At 39.9% G+C, this 21385-nt stretch overlaps 1 protein-coding gene across 1 annotated transcript in view; it reads right to left on the minus strand.

Moving 5' to 3' along the window:
* Positions 1-4391: 4391 nt before the first annotated feature.
* The window catches only part of LOC116305706 (protocadherin-like protein), a 28215-nt gene continuing 11221 nt past the window's right edge, over positions 4392-21385 (minus strand). The window contains exons 8-17 of the mRNA XM_031715670.2: positions 17282-21327; positions 14379-16632; positions 13581-14039; positions 12957-13129; positions 12181-12296; positions 11313-11596; positions 9328-9539; positions 8102-8608; positions 6901-7363; positions 4392-6450 (exon numbers count right to left, since the gene is read on the minus strand). Coding sequence (XP_031571530.2) covers positions 5723-6450; positions 6901-7363; positions 8102-8608; positions 9328-9539; positions 11313-11596; positions 12181-12296; positions 12957-13129; positions 13581-14039; positions 14379-16632; positions 17282-21327 — 9242 coding nt within the window. The 3' untranslated portion in view covers positions 4392-5722. The remainder of the gene's footprint in view (positions 6451-6900; positions 7364-8101; positions 8609-9327; positions 9540-11312; positions 11597-12180; positions 12297-12956; positions 13130-13580; positions 14040-14378; positions 16633-17281; positions 21328-21385) is intronic.

The raw sequence follows: 21385 nt of genomic DNA on the forward strand, positions 1-21385 counted from the left end.
TGAAGTGGCTATTTCAATAAGATGTTTTTTTCCATTTATTAGTGTCGGACAACTCAGACGGTATAGCTGGATTAATAATTCTAACGCACATGGTCGAGTGTTATCAACTTTGGCCGGATTCAATATATATTATAGTACTTAAAGAGTTAAAGAAATGTCATAGAACTTGGCAATGTTTTTCACTCGTGCTAGACGGTGTGACCAGTTAGTGGCAGTTGGGTGTCATCACTGAAAGACATGGTTGAGATGCTTTTTAGAAGTCACTCAAGGATGTATGGCGACTGGTGTCTCGCCATGCTGCTCGACGAACTTGACGAAGCTATTTCCCTTTTTTTATTTCTACGTATTCTTTCTTTCTTTCTTTCTTTCCTTCTTAATTGCCTCCGCGTTCACCCTCCATCATCTTTCCGCTTGAAAATTATTTCCTTTTCTTCTTTTCCTTTCTTTCCTTTCCTTTTTTTAAATCATTTTGCCAAACATTAAGTAGTTGAAGCACTTCCAGTTTGCTCAGTGATTTTCTAGTTGACTTTTTCAATATTTAAAAAAAACATTCGTGTTTAGTCTCCAATAATTATGGTTTAAGTACATCTCTTTGTTTAGCTGCTTAGCAACCCAACAAAGCCATACACAAACACTCCTCCATCACACTGATATAGCTTTAATGCAAAAGCTTATAATTAAACGCATCACAAAAGCATTAATTTATCAAACGAAGCTTCATCGCAAACATGTCTTATTTATTATTGAATTGTTTCTCATCTGCGTTACAATCTTCCGGATTAACGAAAATAAATGAGGTATTGAAGCAGCCTTTTTGTGTCATCCACAACGTTGTGTTAAGAACAATGAACCAGTAATTCTTATTAAGTCTAGCAGCAGGATGACAGATTGCTTTGAGTTCAAAATCTTAGGTAAAGCCAAAGGAAATGATCATTTTTAAGCACTTTCAAAATAATTTTTTTCCCCTTATACTAAGGGTTTATGTTAAAGAATCGTTTGATTTCCTGTTAAAAATAACTGAAAGAATTGGAAGAATGATTTACTCTCCTCACAGGCATATATCGCTTGAAGATTTACACCATCATTGCTACGAACACTTATTTGGGCAAGTATCTCATGAAGAATACTGACGGTATCAAATGTATTAAAATGTATATAAAACTGAAAGATATATACCGTGGTTTTTGGCTTCTTTAAAAGAGGTTGTCTTCTTTTTAAAAATTCACTATGCCAGATCGAGGTGCACATGTGCAATGTTCAGTATTCAGTATTAACAAGATAAACCTCTTTGAAATAATGTTGTATAAGGTTCCGACTTTTTGTATTTTAATCTTAATTTAAAAAATCCTTAGTTATGAATTATAAATGAAGTGATTTTTCTGCCACTCTCTATGACCACTGTACTAACTTCCCAATAGGAATCTGCCAAATGCGGCGGACACGCAAACGCTAATAAAGCCAAAAGGAACACCGCACCAGCTGTTATCTTAAGGACCTTAGGATAAACACGAAGAAGAAAAACAACTGATCTGGTTTGAAGAATTCCATCTGTGGCTTAACAAAAACGGCTCAGTTAAAAGGGGTTGAAGTAAATATTTTCAAGATCAGAGAAACTAACTAATTTCGCTTTCTAGCCGTTTAGCAATCCAGGAGTATACCGACTAGCATTGAAAAATCTCTCGTAGCGAATGTATGATTTAAATACCCACCATACCTATATATTTATAGGTATTTACACAATTAGTCGGTTACTTGATCAATAATGTTAAGCCACAGGCAGCCCAAACTCGGCTTTTATAGCAGTAATGTTTTTTTGCAGCGGAATCGTCAGGGCACGGGTTCAAACCCCGTGTCTTATCCAGTCTTATTATTAGCAGCTGCATAAGTTGCTTGATATACTACGCAGATCAGCTCAATTAGATAAGTATTTTTACAGATGATGAGTGTATACCATTTATCCTTGAAAAAGTTAAAAATTGTACAAATTAGTGCAAAGTTATGTAGGTCTTCTGTCTCAGGCTAGCGAGGTCTAATGAACTTACTAAGTTGTGCAATTTCTACTTAAGTGTTTTCACGGATACATTACGGTGGCACTATAAATAATGTATGTGCAGTTGATAATTCTTCCTAAGATTATTGGTGTAACACTATATCAAACTATAAAATTTCAAAAAACTATTCTCTCATTATGCTTATATAGCGATAAGGATATCAGAATTTTACTTCTCTGATGATGAACACCGACTTGTTTCGAAATATGTCGTATGCATTAAGAGTAAACGTTTTTCAATAATGAGCAATAATGGCAAGAAGCGCCAAAAACTAGACTTTCGTATGAGTTTTGATCCCAATTTTCGTTTTGGGTTAACACTCAAAACCTTTTTTAAACAGTTTGAAACTGATGTACTATGATAAAATGCCTGTTTGAAGCGGTATTTTCAATTGTACAAAGATATTTTGTTGTATTTGTGTTAGAATGTAGCTTTGTCAGGCTTTGTTATAGAAATTATGGGAAATAAGCAAATGAACGCCTAAACCTCAGTTTCGATTCAAATTTTTGCTTTGGGTTAACAATTTCATCGGTCATCTCCACTTCCAAACAAGTTAAACTTTCTGAATAACGAGATTTTAACTTCGCACAACAGCCTTTCTTCAAGAAAATAGTTTTTGGCGCTCACTGCTTGAATACGAAGAGAATTCTCTCTTAATACAATAATAAGGAAGTTCTTTAGAAATGCATCATAATACGATTGTCTTGATGCTTTTTACAATCACTTGCCTTCAAACTCTTCATATTTCTTGATGTAATGGGATTGGAGTCTGAAATGAAAACGGATTGATGTACAATGAAAGACTCTGCTAAAAGGCTGTCAGTAAGGAAATATCGGAAGATTTTAACGCGAGGAACAGAACCAGACAAAGGCGGACAACGTTGGTCGATAACTCAAAAATGGGAGGAACGCATTCCGACTAAGAATACTAGAGTACAACTGATTTGGGATCACGCTAAAAGGCCAGGAAACAAACGAGCAGATAATGAATAACAAAACCACGAGGTATTTAATAATCATTAATCCAATCCCAAAAAACGAGCCAAAAGTCTCGCTAGCAGACTTCTAGTCTTAATAAGATGAAGCCTCGTGCGCGGCATGCGTCTAAGCGTTTTGAACACCAGTCTACTAGCTAGGAAAAGTGCTGTCCCTTAAAAGACTGGTATCTTTACAGTGCGACTGTACCAACCAACGCCACCACCCAGACAAATTATCCAATCACGATTGGGTATTTAAATAATAGAATATGTATGTACAAATTTGAACATTTTCCCTATAAAAGTTTGGGTTTTTCGTTATACATGTGTATGATCAGGAGTGAACATTCCAGAATTCGTCACCATCCTGTTATGTTCAGCATCAAAAACATGATTTGTGAATTTGCTTTCAAATTTGTTTGGGTGACCCTGATTAGAGTGGTCGCACTGTAATGAAATACAACCTCGTTGGCGGTCAACGCCCAATCATTCGCTAAGATTCCAATGCAAGATATACCCAAGATATACTGATAAGATGGGACCATATTGCGTATGAAAATCTTTTGAAAGATCGAATACTACAACACCCTTTTGGTATACCTTTAGGAAGTTTGACTGGGCGAGGTACTGTTTAAGCAACCGGTGACTGGAATGTATCAGGTCTAGGATGTATCAGGTCTATCGGTCTGATATCAAGGGAAGCAAATGTTGATTACAAATGGGTGTAGAAAAGTAATAGAAGCTCTAGTTCTGCATACACCTCATATGGAACCATGACTAGTCGTATGTTTGGGATTGAGTACAGTACGGTACACCGTTTTATAAATAGCTTCTACTTTAGTGTAAACCGATCAGAAGCCAGAAGAATTACTGATTTTCCAAATTTGAAGCTAAAGAATTCTTAATCTGCGAATTGTGTCTAATAGTATGATAAGCGGGGATAGTTTTTTGGGGAATGAGGGGTTAGCAATGATTTTAAAGAGTGACGCGTGATTCGATCATCGTCTATTGAAATCGCACATCCAATTTGAAAATTGGGGCCCCATTTTATTGGAACTTGTCTCTATGAATACTGCCTGCCACTTGCACGATGTAATGATTCCTTTGTTTGCTTTTTCTTTCTTTGCTTGTTACGTATACGCGAATCTTGTAAATAAATCATAAGGACATTATTGATAGAAGGAGAAAACCGGAGACACTAAAAACTAACCCTCCAGCGTAGAGGATAAATGATGAAATCTCTCTCTCAAATAACACTTCAAAATGTTGCCTTGTGGCCGACTTGGAGAATCATATAAGTGAAAGATGAAATAGCATACAAATACAATCAAAAACCCACAAAAATCAAAAATAACACAATCGATTTTTACTAAAACTATTCTGTTTAATATATAGCAATCACAAAAAATCTATACAAAATACTCCACAAGACTATTTTTACATCAATTTAGTCCAAGCTAGCGTTCGCCGTGGACTGTTTTTAACTTCATTGGAGTCACTGATAGTACAAGTGCGAGACAGTCAGCCCTCTATCTTGACAGAACCGAGATACAATAAGTGTTATTTCGACAAACCTCCTGGATTCTAATCTAGTAATCTTAATATAAATAACACCTGGAGTCGTTTTTGTGGAACATTCTCGAAGACAATCACCGCTCTAACGCGATAACACCACGTGCTTGATATCAGTCACGTGATCTTATCTATCCTAGACATATTGCGTCTATCTAAATTGTCACACTATTTGATTCATGTAAAGCCTACAGAAAATATTACTTTGGTCATGAGGCCAAAGAAGCTGCGTATCTTTGAAAGATAGGAAGTTAACTTTAATCTCATATACTATAACACGTTTTCTTGAAAAGGATGCGAATATTGGTGCTCGTGCGAAATGAATGAAATCTTTAGATCTCATCTTTTTCAAACTATAAAAATACTAAATAAATACGAGAATGGAAATCCTAGAAAGAAATATAACTTATCTTAAGCGGTTTTTCTTGGATTTCGTTTTTCTACAATTGTTTTTTGGCGTAAGCGCGAAATAATCTTCTCAACTGAGTCGAATGAAGAAAAATAACATATTGTCTATTTATGATTTTAGCATATTTTTTTCAAAACTAGAAACACAAAAATAGCGTCGGACAAAAAAAGAAAAAATAATTGCAAATTAAGAACTTGTAATCACAAGGAATAATGAGTGAATGGAATACGCTCCAGCATTTGCAGTTAGTGCGCTTAGACGTTTTTACTTTTTTATAGCGGAATACCACCTTAAAGGGAGAGCAATTCAAGTCTACTTAGAAAATCTATACCTATAAATATAGTCGATAGAATGGATATCGTTTGCATTTAGTGTTAGTGGCGCGCACTGGGAAAATATTTCGTACGACTGTGAAAAACTACGCCATGCTCATTGATGAATTAACCAATCATCTAAGCAAGCTTTGGTGTAGTGTTAATCAAATCAGAATGCTAGAATACATTTTGCTGTGTTCTAAGGGATTTATAGTCATACGAATCTGGCTCGAAAGCTGGGTGAACTCATTGAACGTTTTGGATTTGGTATGCATTTCTCTTTTTGTTTTACAGTTCAATGACTATGGTTAAAGGCATTTTTTTTCGAAAACGATATTCAGACGACTATCTGAACATAAATGAAAAATGGAACGAGAACGAATACCTATACCTAATAAATTAATCTAGGTTGTATATGCGATTCAGGGATTCAAATTTGTGACCCCATTCGTTAAGGAACTGATAGCTTTGATTATCCTCGTCCTCTTCATTATCACTGTCACCTATCTCACTGAGGTCATCCACATCTGAATCATCACCTTCGTATCGATACATGTGCAGAGAGTCATGCGCGATGAAGTATTCTCCATTGGCATCGTGCACTCGCTGTTCGATAAAATTCCCAACGTCCATACTATCTGGGTTGATGACACGTTTTCTCGTGATGGTGGTCACGCCAAACTGCTGACCATTTCCATTGAAGGCGCCTTGCAGTAAGGGCTTGTCTTCGGCTATTGTTATTGATTCTTCTCCTGCTCCAAAGCCGTTGCCTCTTCCACCTCCTGCTCCATATCCCATGCCACCACCAGCACCGTATCCCATACCGCCACCGCCACCGCCACCTCCACCAGCACCATAACCGCCAGCACCTCCGCCCCCTTCTACATAGGTGTACTTCATTAACTGAGTAATATCGTACCCAAAGTTGTCTTCTTCACCTGCACCTTCATCATGGTATGGACGAATGTTGTCATGCACGTGGCCATCCTCTAGAGCCACAGGGACGACAGGTGGAGGTTGACGGCGTTTAAGTAAGACGGCTAGCATGATAATCATAACAGCTAATAATACCACTAAGACCATAGCAATGACAGCAGGATTCTGCCATCTGCTGCCGGGTCTTTGACCTTTTAATCACAAAGAAAAAAATTGCAATATCAGTAATGGATAATTCAAAGATTATTCTAACTTGACCGCAACCAATGATATAGATCAAGAGAAAATGAACTAAGAGAAGGGATCCCCGTGCCCCATCATGTGCACACTTTGATGCTATTTTTAGAATCATAGATACTATTTTTAACTCGTTACCATGCCCGCGCGATAATCATGCTTCCTTTAATGCCTCGTTTTAGGACACGAAAAGCGACAAAAACACAGGCTTTTGTTTACTGCAAGACTAGAAGCCGCCTACCCTAAAAAAATCAAACAATCAGGTTCTTCGCTCAAAATATCTCCAAGCTAAAAATAGCATCAAACTGTGCACATAATGGTTACAAGGCTATATAGGAAGGATTCCTTCTCTTAGTTCATGTTCTCTTGGATAGATAGAAAGATAGAAAGAAAAAAAAGCTTACCTGGGTTAGGCTTAGTAACAATCGTCTCACAGCGTACACCACCCCACCCAGGTGGACAAATACAGTATTGTGGATCAGCAAACACACACGTGCCACCATGGAGACAGAACCCAGGCTCACACGGGCATCCATCAACAACATTCTGGCGACGTACATCAATAGACTTGTCTTTTTCGAGGTCAACACCATTGAAGCGATTCGCTGCGGTACAACCCTCAAAGTCTCCGATGACGTGAGCTGCTCCCGATGAACCTCCGGCGCCGGCTCCGGCTCCTGTCTGTATTCCACCACTTGGGACAGCCCATTTGATACCACTGCCATAGGTCGAGATCTCTTTACCGTTTATATCATACATGGGAACACCGCCCTCATAAGAACCGGAGTTGATGTATTTGTTTTTTATTGACACGCCCTGTGCACCTATAGCGGTGCCGAACTTGCCATTTGTTCGTCCATTCAGAACCTGGGTAGGCAGAATACAGTTCATAAGTACAGGTACAAAACAGTCCATACGAAACAGTCAAATAATAACTAGATATAATTTAAAATGGACGCAGTTTCTTCAAAATAGAAATCTAGGTTTTTCTTTCGCTCTGTAACACAGCTATGAAAACAGTTTTCAATGGGAAACTGAACTCATTGGAATTTCAATTGCCCAATTCTTATCCATCCACACAAGTAAAAATCTAGGAGAGATCATTTAGTATGAACGCCGTTTCTTTAGTCTAGTAAATTGTGTTTTTCTTAAATCCTGTAGAGCTGTAAAATATCTTTTCACTCCCAATTTCTTGGAATCAATCATCTAACTAAAAATCATTGATCTTATCATCCTTCAGTGGAGGATAAAATCTCCCTTCCATGCATGTTCAATTGCCAATTGTCATTTGACTAAAACTTTCCATTCATGTCCCGGTTGTACGAAGGGTGGATAGCGCTATCCGATGGATAAATCCTTATCCACTGGATAAATTTACTGGATAAGGATTTATCTATGGGATAATGCTCTCCACCCTTCGTACAACCGGGGCCCAGTTGGTAAAAATCCCAAGAGACCAAAATTGCCGTATATCGATAGCATCCGTGCAGCATCCATGTACATGGATGATTAAGCAAATAGGGTAGTGCTTACACTTTACAAAGGCTGGTGAGAAGATTCATTAGCAGCGCGATACTGAGAAATTACTCATGACTAATCACTCACCTCTATAGAGGTCTTTCCCTGTTCAAAACTCTCAATAGCAACACCACGAACGCCTGCCCCGCTTGCAAAAATAGCCTGCGAATCAATGACATCGTTTACAGCAAGTTGGCCATTAGACAAAACGGTGATCAGACTGGACGCCATTCCCGATCCAAATGAGGTGCCACCGCTACCACTACCGATTCCGCTAGCCAACACCCTTCCATCGGCTGTACGTAGAATAGCATTGCCACCGCTTAGGATTATAGCTTCAATAACTCGTACTTCGGTGATGTTGGGGAGACCTCCAGTGAAGAAGCTGCCACCGCCCATGTTGAGGAGTTTGTGAACACCACCGGTGTTTCCAGCTACAAATCCTTGATAATCAACTTGCATTGACGCGTAGTTACCTTCACGTTTGATTACAACGGTATGGTATTTTCCATCGGTGATGTTAAATTGAGGGATAGTGAGGATTTTCATGCGATCTCCAAGACGGAAAATGTAACGGATGACACGGTTCTTGATCTGCCATTGAGGAAAAAAGATGAGGGATTTTCAATACTTATTTCAATTAAATAAAAAGAAAAAAGAATGAAATATGATAAAGGCTGGCAAAGAAACTACGTGGAATACAAATATTCCAATTTTGCCCCCCCCCCCCCTTCCTCCCCCCTCCTTCCCAAAAAATCAGAGTCACTCCTGCAACGTATTTTTTTCGATAAATAACTTCATTTACTGCGGTTTTCTATTTCCTGCAAACTCGGTATTTGCGAGCTGCACGCTGAGATCTGCTTTTTCACTGCCGTCAATCAAAAATGATCAGTCGGTACCTTTTATGTTCTTGACTGGCGGCAGAGAAAAACCCATTTCACAAAAAGCCATTGTAATGTCTGAGTTCGCAGAAAATGGAAAACCGCAGTAAACCCCTTGTTTCAGGGATATAGTGCCCTTTAAGAGATTTGACACTAAAAGATTTGAATTTCATGATTTGTGTCATGTAGTAAAATAACTTCGTGAAAGCTAGCCAGATTGAATTAAGAATTAGGTAGAATTAGAGAGAAGGTATTCAACGAACAAGAACTTTTAATGACCAGTTTTCCTCGGTTTTCGCGAAAATCGTCTTCTAAAGCCAGTGGACAAAGAGACACTCTGTTAAATCCTATTTAGTTAATTCATTTAATTATTTTAACACTATTAGTGACGCTTAAACTTTTAAACATTTTCGGTAGAACTCAAGTACTTACATCAACTCGATTAAACTCTGTACCAAGGGAGTTTGACGAAAGGAAGAGCACGCAGTCCTTAGCATCAGGATCTACTCTTACTTTCAATGCAATGTTTGTGTAAAACTCATTGGTGAGGGACTCTGGAGGAGGGATCAAGTCACGCTTGGCACGCATAGTATTCAGTAGGAACTGAGAGAAACTGTTTGGTAGATAGAAACTGGCTGGGCTTCCTGTTACATATAAACAAAAAAAAAAAGAAAAAAGAAATTGTTAAAAATGAATCATATCTTGAAACCCTGAGCTTTTGTTGTAGCAAAGAACAGAGATGCAATGCGCTTTTGAAGAAATAAAAAACGTGCGCGCGTGCTGTGCGCAATAATAAAGCACGCGGGGGTTGGTAGAACACGAGAGAAGTGTTAAGAGAAGCACGACGCGTCACTTCTCGAGTGATCTGCCATACCCCAAGTGCTTTATAACTCCACACAGCACAGCAAGCAAGTGTTTTTAAGTAGTGTTTAATAAACGAGCAGGAGTGTTTTATCGGGTTTTAGACCCGATAACACGATCTGCGAGTATATTAAACGGCTTCAAAAACTTTAAGTATAATTCACAAACCTTTGGTTGAAATAGAGCGACCATATACCTTGTGAACATTAACTTTTATACTTTGATAGTCGTTGGTACAGCAATGTCAAGCGCAGTGAGTTTTGTACGTCACTGCCATGCGCAGTAAGTGCAAAAAAGGCTCCCACAAGTTGAAGACAAAATGCCGATCAAGACAGGGGCTAGACGACGATAATTCATGTGTCGTCGATGATCGTACGTGAGACTGACATTGATGAGGCACTAAGTCTTCATCTAAACTTGGATGCACCTTTATTCTGATAAGGTTGTCCATATTAGTATTCTTTATATAAAGAATACCAATAAGGATGAGACTTCATATAAAGCCCCATTAGTATTCTTTTTATAAAGAATACTAATGAAGAGGACTTTGGGGTATAAAGGTCCATGCACGTGACGTGTATGGTCGATCCAATTGGTTCAAATGCTCATTAATTATTCATGAGTTTTTGAATTTCTTTTATAAAATACAAATTACAAGAATGACGAAACTGAAAGTAAGCGAGCGTACTGTGCGCTCTCATAAAGCACGTGCTCCCAACCAATAGGAACGCGAAATTTAGAACAGTTATTTTATAATGCCTTTTAGAATCCAGTTTGATTGTGATGGTTGTAATAGACCTCTTTAGCTTGAGCGTTTCCTATTTCAGACCACTTGTCATAGGATCCTTTTTTTCATGTCCATCCAAACAAAGACATGATACTCAAGGGAATAACAAGTGGTCTGAAATGGGCAAAACATACGCCCAGCTGAAGTTGTCTAATGTGATAGTAATGATAGTGAAAGTGATGTCAATGATAGCTATGTGACTGTTATAATGATAGTGATAATGGAAGTGATGGTAGTGAAGTGAAAAAGAAGTTGATGATGGTAATGGTGAAAGTGATTATTGTAGTGGTGGTTGTGGTGGTAATGCTAATGGCAATGGATAAGGTAACGGTGATGGTGATGGTAATGATGATTTAGACGTGCAGTCATTGTATGAAGCATTCCACGGATTTTTCAAGATAAATAACATAAGAAACAATTATCAGCCTGAATTCTATGACCGTGCCATAGAAGCTTACTAATATTGACTAAACTATATTCGTTTGCCTGCTCTATCTCTTAAGAATAAGATTTCTCTGTCTTTTCATGAACGACCGCTAAACATAGAAATGATTCACCAATACCCATACATCGGTTCACTGGTCAAACACAAAGCATTCAGTCGAGGTTGCAGGGTTCAAATTTAAATAATCCTTTGAAAGTACCTTGGCGCCTGGCTTGAGCGCTTTGTGTTCGACCAGTGAACCAATGGAAAATGGTGAATACTAGGAGGAATGACACGTGAATAAGCCCTATATTGCATTTTAATAATATGGTCTACTGTACTTACGATCACCGCAAGTACTTCCACTGTATCCAATGTCACAAACGCAGATACTCTTCGTGAGACCTGGTTCACAATAGCCATGCCCATTACACTTATCAGCACATTTGGGTGCAGGCTGGCAACCTTCTGGGGCATTAACAACCCTGAGAGGATACTTTAAGTCGTACATGGTGTATATATCGATGATGTTCCTAATGCATCCATCGAATCCCTGTGTGGGTATGCCAAGGAACGACAAGTCTGTGGATGCACCTCCGATTTGAAGAGGACCAAATCCATTCAAATACCTAAGAAATCAATTGTCATATGAATGAAACCCACAGAATAATTTCATATACAAACTAAGAAAATCCGGCACTTTACGTAAACTCAACTAGGTCAGCTGGGGTGATATTTCATTAAGTATAAGCCATTAGATCTATTTAAATGTGCTATATAATCTCTAAGAAAGAAGCTCTTGTTTCTTTGTAGTCCTTGGTGAAGGGGCAGCAGTATCCCTTGCCCTTTTGCGACCAAATGCCTCCATATTTTGAGGGCCGTAAGTTAGATAGCTCACTGGGTTAATACGTCACCCTCTTTAAATAAAGTTCATGATTGATTGATTGAATGATATGCGGGACATATGACATACAGTATCTTGGCAAGATCTATATGTCTTATTATGACAAGGAATGTTGAATCATATTGAGCCGATCCTCGCAGTATATGAAGCAACTTTTGCAGCTGCAAATTGAAAGACTCAGAAACAATTCTGAGTCTTGAACGAGATTTGAACCCGTGCCCTGGCGATTCCAGTGCCATGCTCTAACCACTGAGCTACCAAGTTTCATATGAGACTTCAAGGACACATTAGGAATGCTGAAATACTTACGTTTTTCTTCCAAGTACTCGTTGAGTCACTTCACAGGTATCTCGATTCTCAATCACCAATCCGTTTTCCTCAACGATTGAGGCCTTCTCGCACTTGTCGATGATAACCCGAACCATCTAAGGGGACAAAGGATAAATGAAAACGTTAGCGTAATGGCAATCAAAACACAGACCATTATCGTTCACATAGAGAGTACAGGCTAAGTAGTTGTGACGGTAAATCAAAGTAAATATTGGTTGACAAAAAACTATACATCTTTCCGACATTCGTAGAAAACTGAAGTCAATTTTTGCCAGCACAAGGCTTTAGCGTCAATGGATTCTCTTCGGTGGCCCGATGGTCAATCATAAAGCATTTAAACAAGGCTGCAGGGCACGAACTAAATAGTTATCAGTTTAAGCTACTATGCAGCTTCAACTGAGCGCTTTTGTGTTAGATCAATGCACTGGTTTAAGAAAAGTCATCAAGTGAATCCAGAGGAAATCTGCACATATTGCGTCACTTGATTATCTTGGGTTGTATTCCTGCACTCTACCACCTTATAATTTACCCTTATGTATTCCATGTATTATTTTATATTGTTGTAAGTGGAAATAAAAAAACCTTGTAAACCTTAAGACATACATTTTAGTAGTCAACAAAATGTTTTTTTCATTGGAGACTACGAACTTAATACATGGTGTCAAGAGTGGGATAAAATTGAACCAGAAAGCAAGATTTGAAATACTTGTAACTCAAGGACAAAGTTCTGTCATACGAGAATATTTTCCATTCACCTTTCTGTCGAATAAATCCCGTTTGATCTGAACGGTGTGCCATTCTTTATCATCCAGTCGGGGTCCTTTGGTCATGTTGATTGTAATAGCATTCGAGCCAAGGGAAATCATGACCATGACACGACCATCACGCAGAAGTACAGCCATAAAATCTTTAATTCCGTTGTTTCCCTCTGTGACAAATATTTAAAGACATTATGGCAAATGCTCTTCATTAGACGTTCATATTCATAAGATCCATCCCAATTACCGCCTTGTTCCTTGAATACAGACTCATTTACTGAGATTAGCCTCGTATCAGTGTCTAAATATTCACAAATAGCAACGGTAAAGTAAAGAAGAAACAACTTCAACAATACAAATATTTTGTAATTTCACGGATCTTCATTGAAACACGTGAATATTCTGAACAATGTCGAGGCTAACCCTTATCAACATAGATCTCGAAACTGGAGACTTCGGACTTAATTGTAACTAATGGTTAGCCAATTTGCGCTCTGCGATTTTGAAGGATGCGTTCAAACGTCCATCCGGAAAGTTTGTTGTTAAAGATACCTGAATCTTTAAAGGCTATAAAGTTTATATTTTCCTGGAGCCACACAGTGACGTTGTTAGTTTACTTACCCTTTGTTAATGGTCCTTGGTAGAGCATTAATCCATCTTTGTTCTGCGTCATAAATTCAAAGCTAATTTCACCAATATCATACGCTGATAATTTCGGTAGCCAGATATAGGAATTGCCATAGAAACTCCTTGTTGTCTGTTCACACCGTGGCCCATGGTATTCACGCGGGCACTCGCAGATCATGTAGCCATACGGGACAGAATCGTGACACGTCCCACCGTGAAGACAAGGATTGCTGTAGGAACAATTACCCTGCGGTGTAATGATTGATTCATATTTGTCTTTAAGGACCACGTCCATAGATACGATGCTTGTGACTGAATCCGGCGGAGGCACTTTTCCATAATCGCCACTTGCTACGTGGTACGCAGAAGAGGTTTCTACGACGTTGACGCACTTTCCAACATCTTCCTTTTCCCTTGCGCACTTATCTATACCAATTTCTCCTACATTTAAACCTAGGTGGAGAGAAGCATCTTTATGACTTAATAATAAATTTAAAATGCAATGCAGTGGCAATGAAAAATGAAAGAAACGAATAAGGATAGACGGGAAGGAACGAACAAAAACAAGTAGAAAGAGAGGGAATGGAGGGAGGGGAGAAAGAAAGGAAGGAAGGAGGGAAGAAAGAAAACAAACAAGCAATGGAAGGTTGGAGAAGGGAGGATGGGAAAGAAACAAGAGACAAACAAACAAATAAACTAACAAATGGCAACAACAATGGGGGAAAAGAAAGTAAAGAAGGAAGAAAAAGCAAAAAGGCAATTATAAATGAAGAGACTACGAATTGGACTCACCTAGTGTCTCAAATCTAGATTTTCTAGCAGTAAGCTTGTCGATTACATCCTTTGGCTTCATGTAAGAATCTCCATCCTTGACTGCAAACTGTGCATTCACAGAAAGCAGCCTGTCCGTTGCCTTTTGAACACTAAACACTTCAATCTTGTCTTTTGGAACCTCTAAAGTATCACGTATAACAGAAACTACAGGGTCATAATAATCGCCAACAAAGTAGCCAACTTTTCTCATGTCAGTAAACTGAAGTGCGACACTATGGTTGACAGCAACGGGGTCGATTCTGCGAACCAAGACCTTCACTGACGAGGTTACAGTCTTTGGAAAGTTGACAGCGTTCCTGCGAGGACTGCTGGCGCTTGAGGACTCAGTGACCTTAATATCAAGGTTGTATTCACCCACAGGGATCTTTGGATCAGCAGTGATATTGCCGCTGTTTGGATCTACTTTGAAGTAGGTACCAGGGGACTGGCTGTTCAAGGTGTAAGTATTCACATCACCGTCATAATCAGCATCTTTGTAATAGGGTTTACCAATTGGACCTCCTATGAATTCTCCTTTGTATGCATTCAATATGATCAGCATTGATCCATCAAAAGGTTCGTTGTCGTTATCGTCCATTATATCTACGTACAAATAGGTAAAATTTGTCTTTTTGGGCTTGCCACTGTCCTCTGCAACTACTCCAACCTTCCAAGTAGGTGTAACTTCTCGATCAAAGATACCATAGGAGTTAACGATGGACGTTGCGTTTTTGTATGTCGCAGGCTCCACAAGTCTAAAGTTGTTGTTAAGTGTGCCATTTACTAAGGAATACGTAAACGGACCGCCGTTGGTTGGAGAATCAGGATCGTACGCGCTGAGCAGAGTGACAAACTGTGCTGCATCAAGATTCTCTTTGACTTTGCCAACAAAGAAAGGTGGCTGGAACCACGGCCCATTATCGTTGACATCGTCAAGAGTCAGCCATACGTCTGCTGTATCTTTAAGCCCACCACTGTCAGTAGCTGTGATTTCCAGGTGATGAATAGGAATCTTTTCGCGGTCTAACGGCAGTCGAGTAACCACAAGGCCAACATTAGGATCCTTTGGATCAGGTGTGATCGTGAAGAGGTCATCTTTGTTACCTTTAGTGATAGTGAAGTCCATTTTAGCGTTGGTCCCACTATCCTTATCCGTGGCGGTCACTTTAAGAACCACAGTTCCTGTTGGCACACCTTCACTTATTGTTTTGTTATACTGGTTAGGAGCAAATACTGGGGCATTGTCATTAGTGTCGGTGACTGTGATGAGCACGTACGCCGGTTTATCAGCTTTCAAAGGGGGCATTCCTCGGTCTGCCACAGTAACAGTAAGATTATAGGATTTTTTAACTTCATAGTCAATAATCCCAGAGACATATACCGTTCCATTGAAAGGATTAAGGTAAAACGCGAGAGGTTCATTACCATAAGTTACTACAAATTCTAGCTCAGCGTTAGGACCGGTGTCACTGTCCGTTGCACTAACAGCCGTAACCCTGTACCCTGGGGGTGCATTCTCGGGCACCGTACCTCTGAATATAGTGTTTGTGAACGCAGGCTTTTTGTCATTAGCATCTTCGATGTATATTGTAGCATCCTTTGTAGACGTTAGTTGGTTTTTGCTGCCTTGATCTGTGGCTCTTACTGTCACAACGTACGATGTGGGCTGGTTATCTCGGCTAAACGTCACTGTTGTCTTTATAAGACCAGTATCGGGATCAATGTTGAACTTACTGCCGGCATTGTTTTTGAGATCATACTTGATCTTAGCGTTCCCGCCAGAGAAAGGATCATCATCATCTACAGCCTGCACATACATCACACTAGTCCCTGGAGGCATGTTTTCCTTTACATACCCAATATAAACCTGATCACTGGGAAAACTTGGGCTCCGATCGTTGATATCGGTCAAGTTTATTTTTACTTCTGTTTGCCCCTGACGGATTCTGTCACTTGCAAAGACTGTGAACATTTTGATAGGCGAATCTTCTCGGTCGAGTTTCTTGTTACCCGTTTTGATGACTCCCACATACGAATTTGTTCCGCTCTCATATTCAGTAGTAATTGTGAAATAGTTTTCGGCTCGGGATCCAAGACTATAAGAGATGGAGGGGGTATCAACATCAGTTGCGGTCAACCTAATGACAGTTACCCCAGCTGGACTGCCTTCTTCGATGCTCCTTTCATACATCGGTTCCCGGAAAGTTGGGGCTACATCGTCGACATCCAATACCTAAGAATTTTAAAATAATAAGATGCTTTATAAAACTGAGTGAGCATCATAATATGGTAAAGGGTTTTGCATGTAAGTCAAACTCATGGCTTCCATTTTATTCTTAGAAGCTACTCTTTAAGAGAAGAATAGCTTGCATCTCCCCTCGGCCCCATTTTCGAATCCAAAAGTCAATTTTCATCAATAAGAAAGAGATATTAGACATTTGGAGGAACAAAGGACTTTCTTTCTTTTGGGCGATGAATCCAAGCATGAATTTTACAAAAATAGGGTTAAGAGGAGAGGTTAGCCAAATTTTCTTTTAATCTTAAAAGAGAATAAGTAATAATAATTCATTTGATATACATCACTGGCACCGTATTTGATTATGAAACCGTATTTCCCTCTAGAAGCAAACAGCCACAGTGGTACCTCTATAGTCTGCATTGCAATCTCGATTTAGTCGCTAGGTGTCAAAGTCCCAAAGATACTTTTTGTAATAATGCCAACCTCTATTTAGTGGCCCCTTAATAACTCCCAAGGACGGCCGTTCAATAGAAGTTGTAATGGCTTTACATTTTGCATTCTCTTTTGTCTTTTAATATTTGGTGCGCACACAGCCCTGAGTAAAACTAATAAAACGGTTTCTACGCTGATATAAAACACTTACGTTTATATTAACTGTGGCCTGATCGCTGGTTCTTCCATCCGTTGCGGAAACCTGGATGGAATATGTCTTCTTGGTTTCATAATCAAGCTTCGCATCAACCACCAATATCCCGTACCTATTGCCGCCGGAACTAAGCGTCTCCACGGCAAAAAAACCACTGCTGTCTCCACCAGAGATAAAAAATTCTATTAGGGCGTTGTCTCCGACGTCAAGATCAATAGCATTCAGCTGAAGGATTCTGGTTCCAAGCGGAGCATTCTCAGGCACACTGACCATGTATAGTGTTTGGTTGAACTTGGGAGACTGGTCATTCTCGTCTACCACGAGTATTCTGACGGTTACTTCTTCAGACAGCTGAGGAACACCATTGTCGCTCGCTATCACGACAATGCTGTATTTATCCTTTTTCTCTCGATCAAAAGATGTCCTGGTCGTTATTATCCCAGTCGTTGATTCAATCGAGAAAAACTGAGAATTATCATCAGGTTTTAAGTAGTAAGATACCTTGCCAGCCTCTCCTTGATCTCTATCTTTTGCTATCAATTTCATAACTGTTGTCCCAGAAGGAGCATTTTCTAGCACTCTTGCATCATAGCTACCGAGATCGAATGTTGGTTTATCATCATTCACGTCTTTGAGTTCAATAACTACATCGCAGGTGGAGAAAAGGTTGGTACCATCTTCCTGAGCTCGAACTTGAAGTCGGAATTTCTTATCGTTTTCTGGGAGGATTTCGTAGTCCAGCTGTGACGCTGTGGTTACTAAACCGCTTGGGCTTACGCTGAACTTTTCATCCACGTCGATGTTTGCTTTTACAGGACTGTACCGAATGTTTGCTCCACTTTTAGTGGTTGCTCGTACTTGTAGAACATTGGAACCTGTTTTCAAAGCTTCGTCAATACTAGCTCTAAACGGGTTACTCTGACATACTGGAGGCACCTTAGAAGATATGTATATCTCAACTGTCGTCTCTCTATCGCGATCGTCAGACGGGCTTCCCTGAACGGCCTGTTTGTTTGATGCGACAACAGTCAAAAACTCCTTGCTCTCGATTCCATTTAAGTCTGCACTTGTCTTAATCTCGCCTGTTGTAGAATCAATTCTAAATTTGTCACTGAAAGACTTGAGGGAGTAGACCACTTCGGCATTACTACCAAAATCATCATCCGTAGCGCTAACCGTTAAAACGGATGTTCCTACTGGCTTGTTATTCTGGATACTGCCATGGTAAGTACGGGTGATGAATTTAGGGAAGTTGTCGTTCACATCGACAATCTCGACGGGCAAGAAACAGTAAGTTAGTAATCGTTCTTCAGGGATTTTTCCATGACCCCCATCTTCAGCTCGAATAATTACAGTGTAGGTTTTTTGTTTTTCTCTGTCCAGGCTCGTGGTAGTGAAGAGTTCACCTGTGCGGTTGTTGATAGAGAAGAAGTTCTGTCCTCCGACTGGAACCAGGGAATATTCGATATCCCCATGTCTACCTTTATCGTCATCAACTGCAACCACTTTGGTAATCAGCTGGTCTTTTGGAAGATTTTCTTGAACTTTCGCTTGTATGGGATTGGTAGGACATACGGTAAAACGTGGTCTTTTGGTGTTTTTGTGCTCGATGTTTATTCTAGCTCGCACATCGTTGAATCGGTTATCAGGATCTTTTGCTCGGATAGTGATGGTGTACTCTGTCTTATCGCTTCCCATAGGGAGAGAGGTCCTAAGTTGAAGGACGCCGCTGTCAACATCAACAAAGAAGTTACTAACACCAGTGACAAGCGAAAATGAAACCTTGTCGCCATCGTTGTCCTTAGCAACAACCGCCGCCAAGGGCTTGTTAGTTTCAGCATCTTCGGTTATCCTGAATTCATAGTCGTTCTTCTTGAAGACAGGTGCATTATCATTGACATTAGTTACTGTTATTACGACGAAGGCAACTGCTTTGTACACTATCTGGCCACTGTCAGTAGCCATCACTTTAAGAAGATGCATTTTACTCGTTTCATAGTCAAGAGTCCGTGCTAACAAAATTTGGCCAGTGTCTTCGTCAATGGTAAACGAGCCTTTAGGCTCTAATGAGAACTTGATGTAACCAGGCTTGCACTTGCAACCGGAAGGACAATCACAATCGTAAACTTGGACAGTTTTAATGACGCTTCCCAGGCCTACGGATTCACTTATAGTTGCTTTGTATACAAGTTTATCAAAGTATGGATGGAAATCATTGGCATTAACCACATCAATTTGTACATCAATGACTGCGTACAGCCCATTAGGAATTTGTTCAGTTGCTCGCACTTTGAGGTTAAACGTGGTCGGGGGATTTTTAAAATCCAAACGACTGTTTACCAGCACATCGCCGTTGTCTTTCACAATGAATTTATCGTTTGGGTCTCCTTCCCTAATTGTGTAATTCAGCCTTGCTCCAGAAACACTTCTAGCATCAATATTACCAATACTTTTCCCAATGGGCGCTCTTTCAAAGACGCTGAATTTGTAGCTCGTCTTGGAAAAAATGGGTGGCGTAAAAGACGTTTCAGCATCGACTGTGGCGGCACTACCATTTACATGAGGTGTTCCATAATCAAAAGGAATGATCCTTGGATAAAATCTAGTAGCCGTTAAGCTTCTTCCAACCTCAATTTTTCGGGAGAATGGGTTGATAGTAAAAGGGGTTCCGCCAGGAAGGAGCTGGAATCCAATCAGACCATTGGATGCGCTGTCCTGATCACGAGCACTAAGCTGAAACACGTTTGCACCAGCTCGTGAATTCTTGTTCACGCGGCCAAGGGTAGATGTCATTGTAAAGTAAGGAGCATTGTCGTTCAAGTCTAGCACTGTTATTTCTACATCCAAGTCATTGGTTAGTTTTCCTGCCGTCTGTTTTTCTCGTACGGTTATTAGATGGAATGCCTGCTTTTCAAAATCTAACGGGCTTGTGATTCGCACGTAACCTGAGTTATCAATAGTAAAGTTTGTTTTCTCAGGAAACACGATAGAAAACTCCCCACTTGGAAAGTACTTTGGAACTCGTGTGATGACACTATTCACGGGAATGCTTTCTGGCACTAGCGCCCGTACGGGTTGCTGTTTTGGTCGATAATTGACGAATACCATACGAACATCTACCGTATGCACTTGTTTTGGACTTCCGTTATCACTAGCTGTAATCTTGAATCGATATGTCGATGGGATGTTCGCCAGGTTATTCTTAGCAATCAGTAGGCCGTCTTTGTCAATTTCGAAATTATCTAGGACTGATGCTGGAGACAGTTTGTAAGATATTAAGTCTCCTTTATCCTTGTCAATGGCTGTAAGTCGTGTGACGACCACGCCCTTTGCCAAGGGACCAGCCACCTTTCTATCTATTTGTCCTTGCACCTCTCCGGGAAACATAGGAGCATTGTCATTGATATTTAGTATTGATAAAATTACAACAACTTGAGCACGCCGATCTCGAGTGTCCCTGGCTTCTATCTCCAACTGATATTTAGATGCTTCTTCGTAATCTAAGATGCGTGTCGTGAGAATCACTCCCGTGGAAGGGTTGATCTTGAACATTCCATTGGTATTACCAGATGTGATTTCATACTGAAGAGCCTCAGATGTCGCAGCCTTAGCAACGGCAACACGCTCATTGGCTGCAATTCCTTCGGTGACGTTCACATAAACAGGGGACACTACAAACTTTGGGGGGCCATCGGGAAGGAATACATTGATTTCCACATCTACTTTGTTACTTCTTGGTGGTGTTCCCCGGTCTTCGGCTTTCACTTTTAGAGTAAACTTGTCTGCAGCTACAGTAGTTAAAGATTTTCCCACGGAGATGAGTCCGTTTTCACGATTTATAACGAAAGCTCCCTCTTCATTGCCACTGACAATGGAGTATACCTTCTGGCCATTGGATCCACTGTCCAGATCGGTTGCCGTAACCTGGACAACATAATCGTTCACCTTTGCGTCCAGCGAAACTTTAGCTCTGTATGATGCTGCAGAAAACGTAGGACTTTCGTCGTTAACATCTTTCACACTGATGTGTGCCGCTGTAATAGCTGCAAGAATAAAAAATAAATAAGAAGAAAGTTTTCAAAAGCTATAGGATATGCATTT

This window comes from Actinia tenebrosa, unplaced genomic scaffold (genome assembly GCF_029948245.1).
Source record: "Actinia tenebrosa isolate PJP-AT-01 unplaced genomic scaffold, QUT_ActTen_1.0 PGA_scaffold2__45_contigs__length_23673736, whole genome shotgun sequence".
Classification (NCBI taxonomy): Eukaryota; Metazoa; Cnidaria; class Anthozoa; order Actiniaria; family Actiniidae; genus Actinia; species Actinia tenebrosa.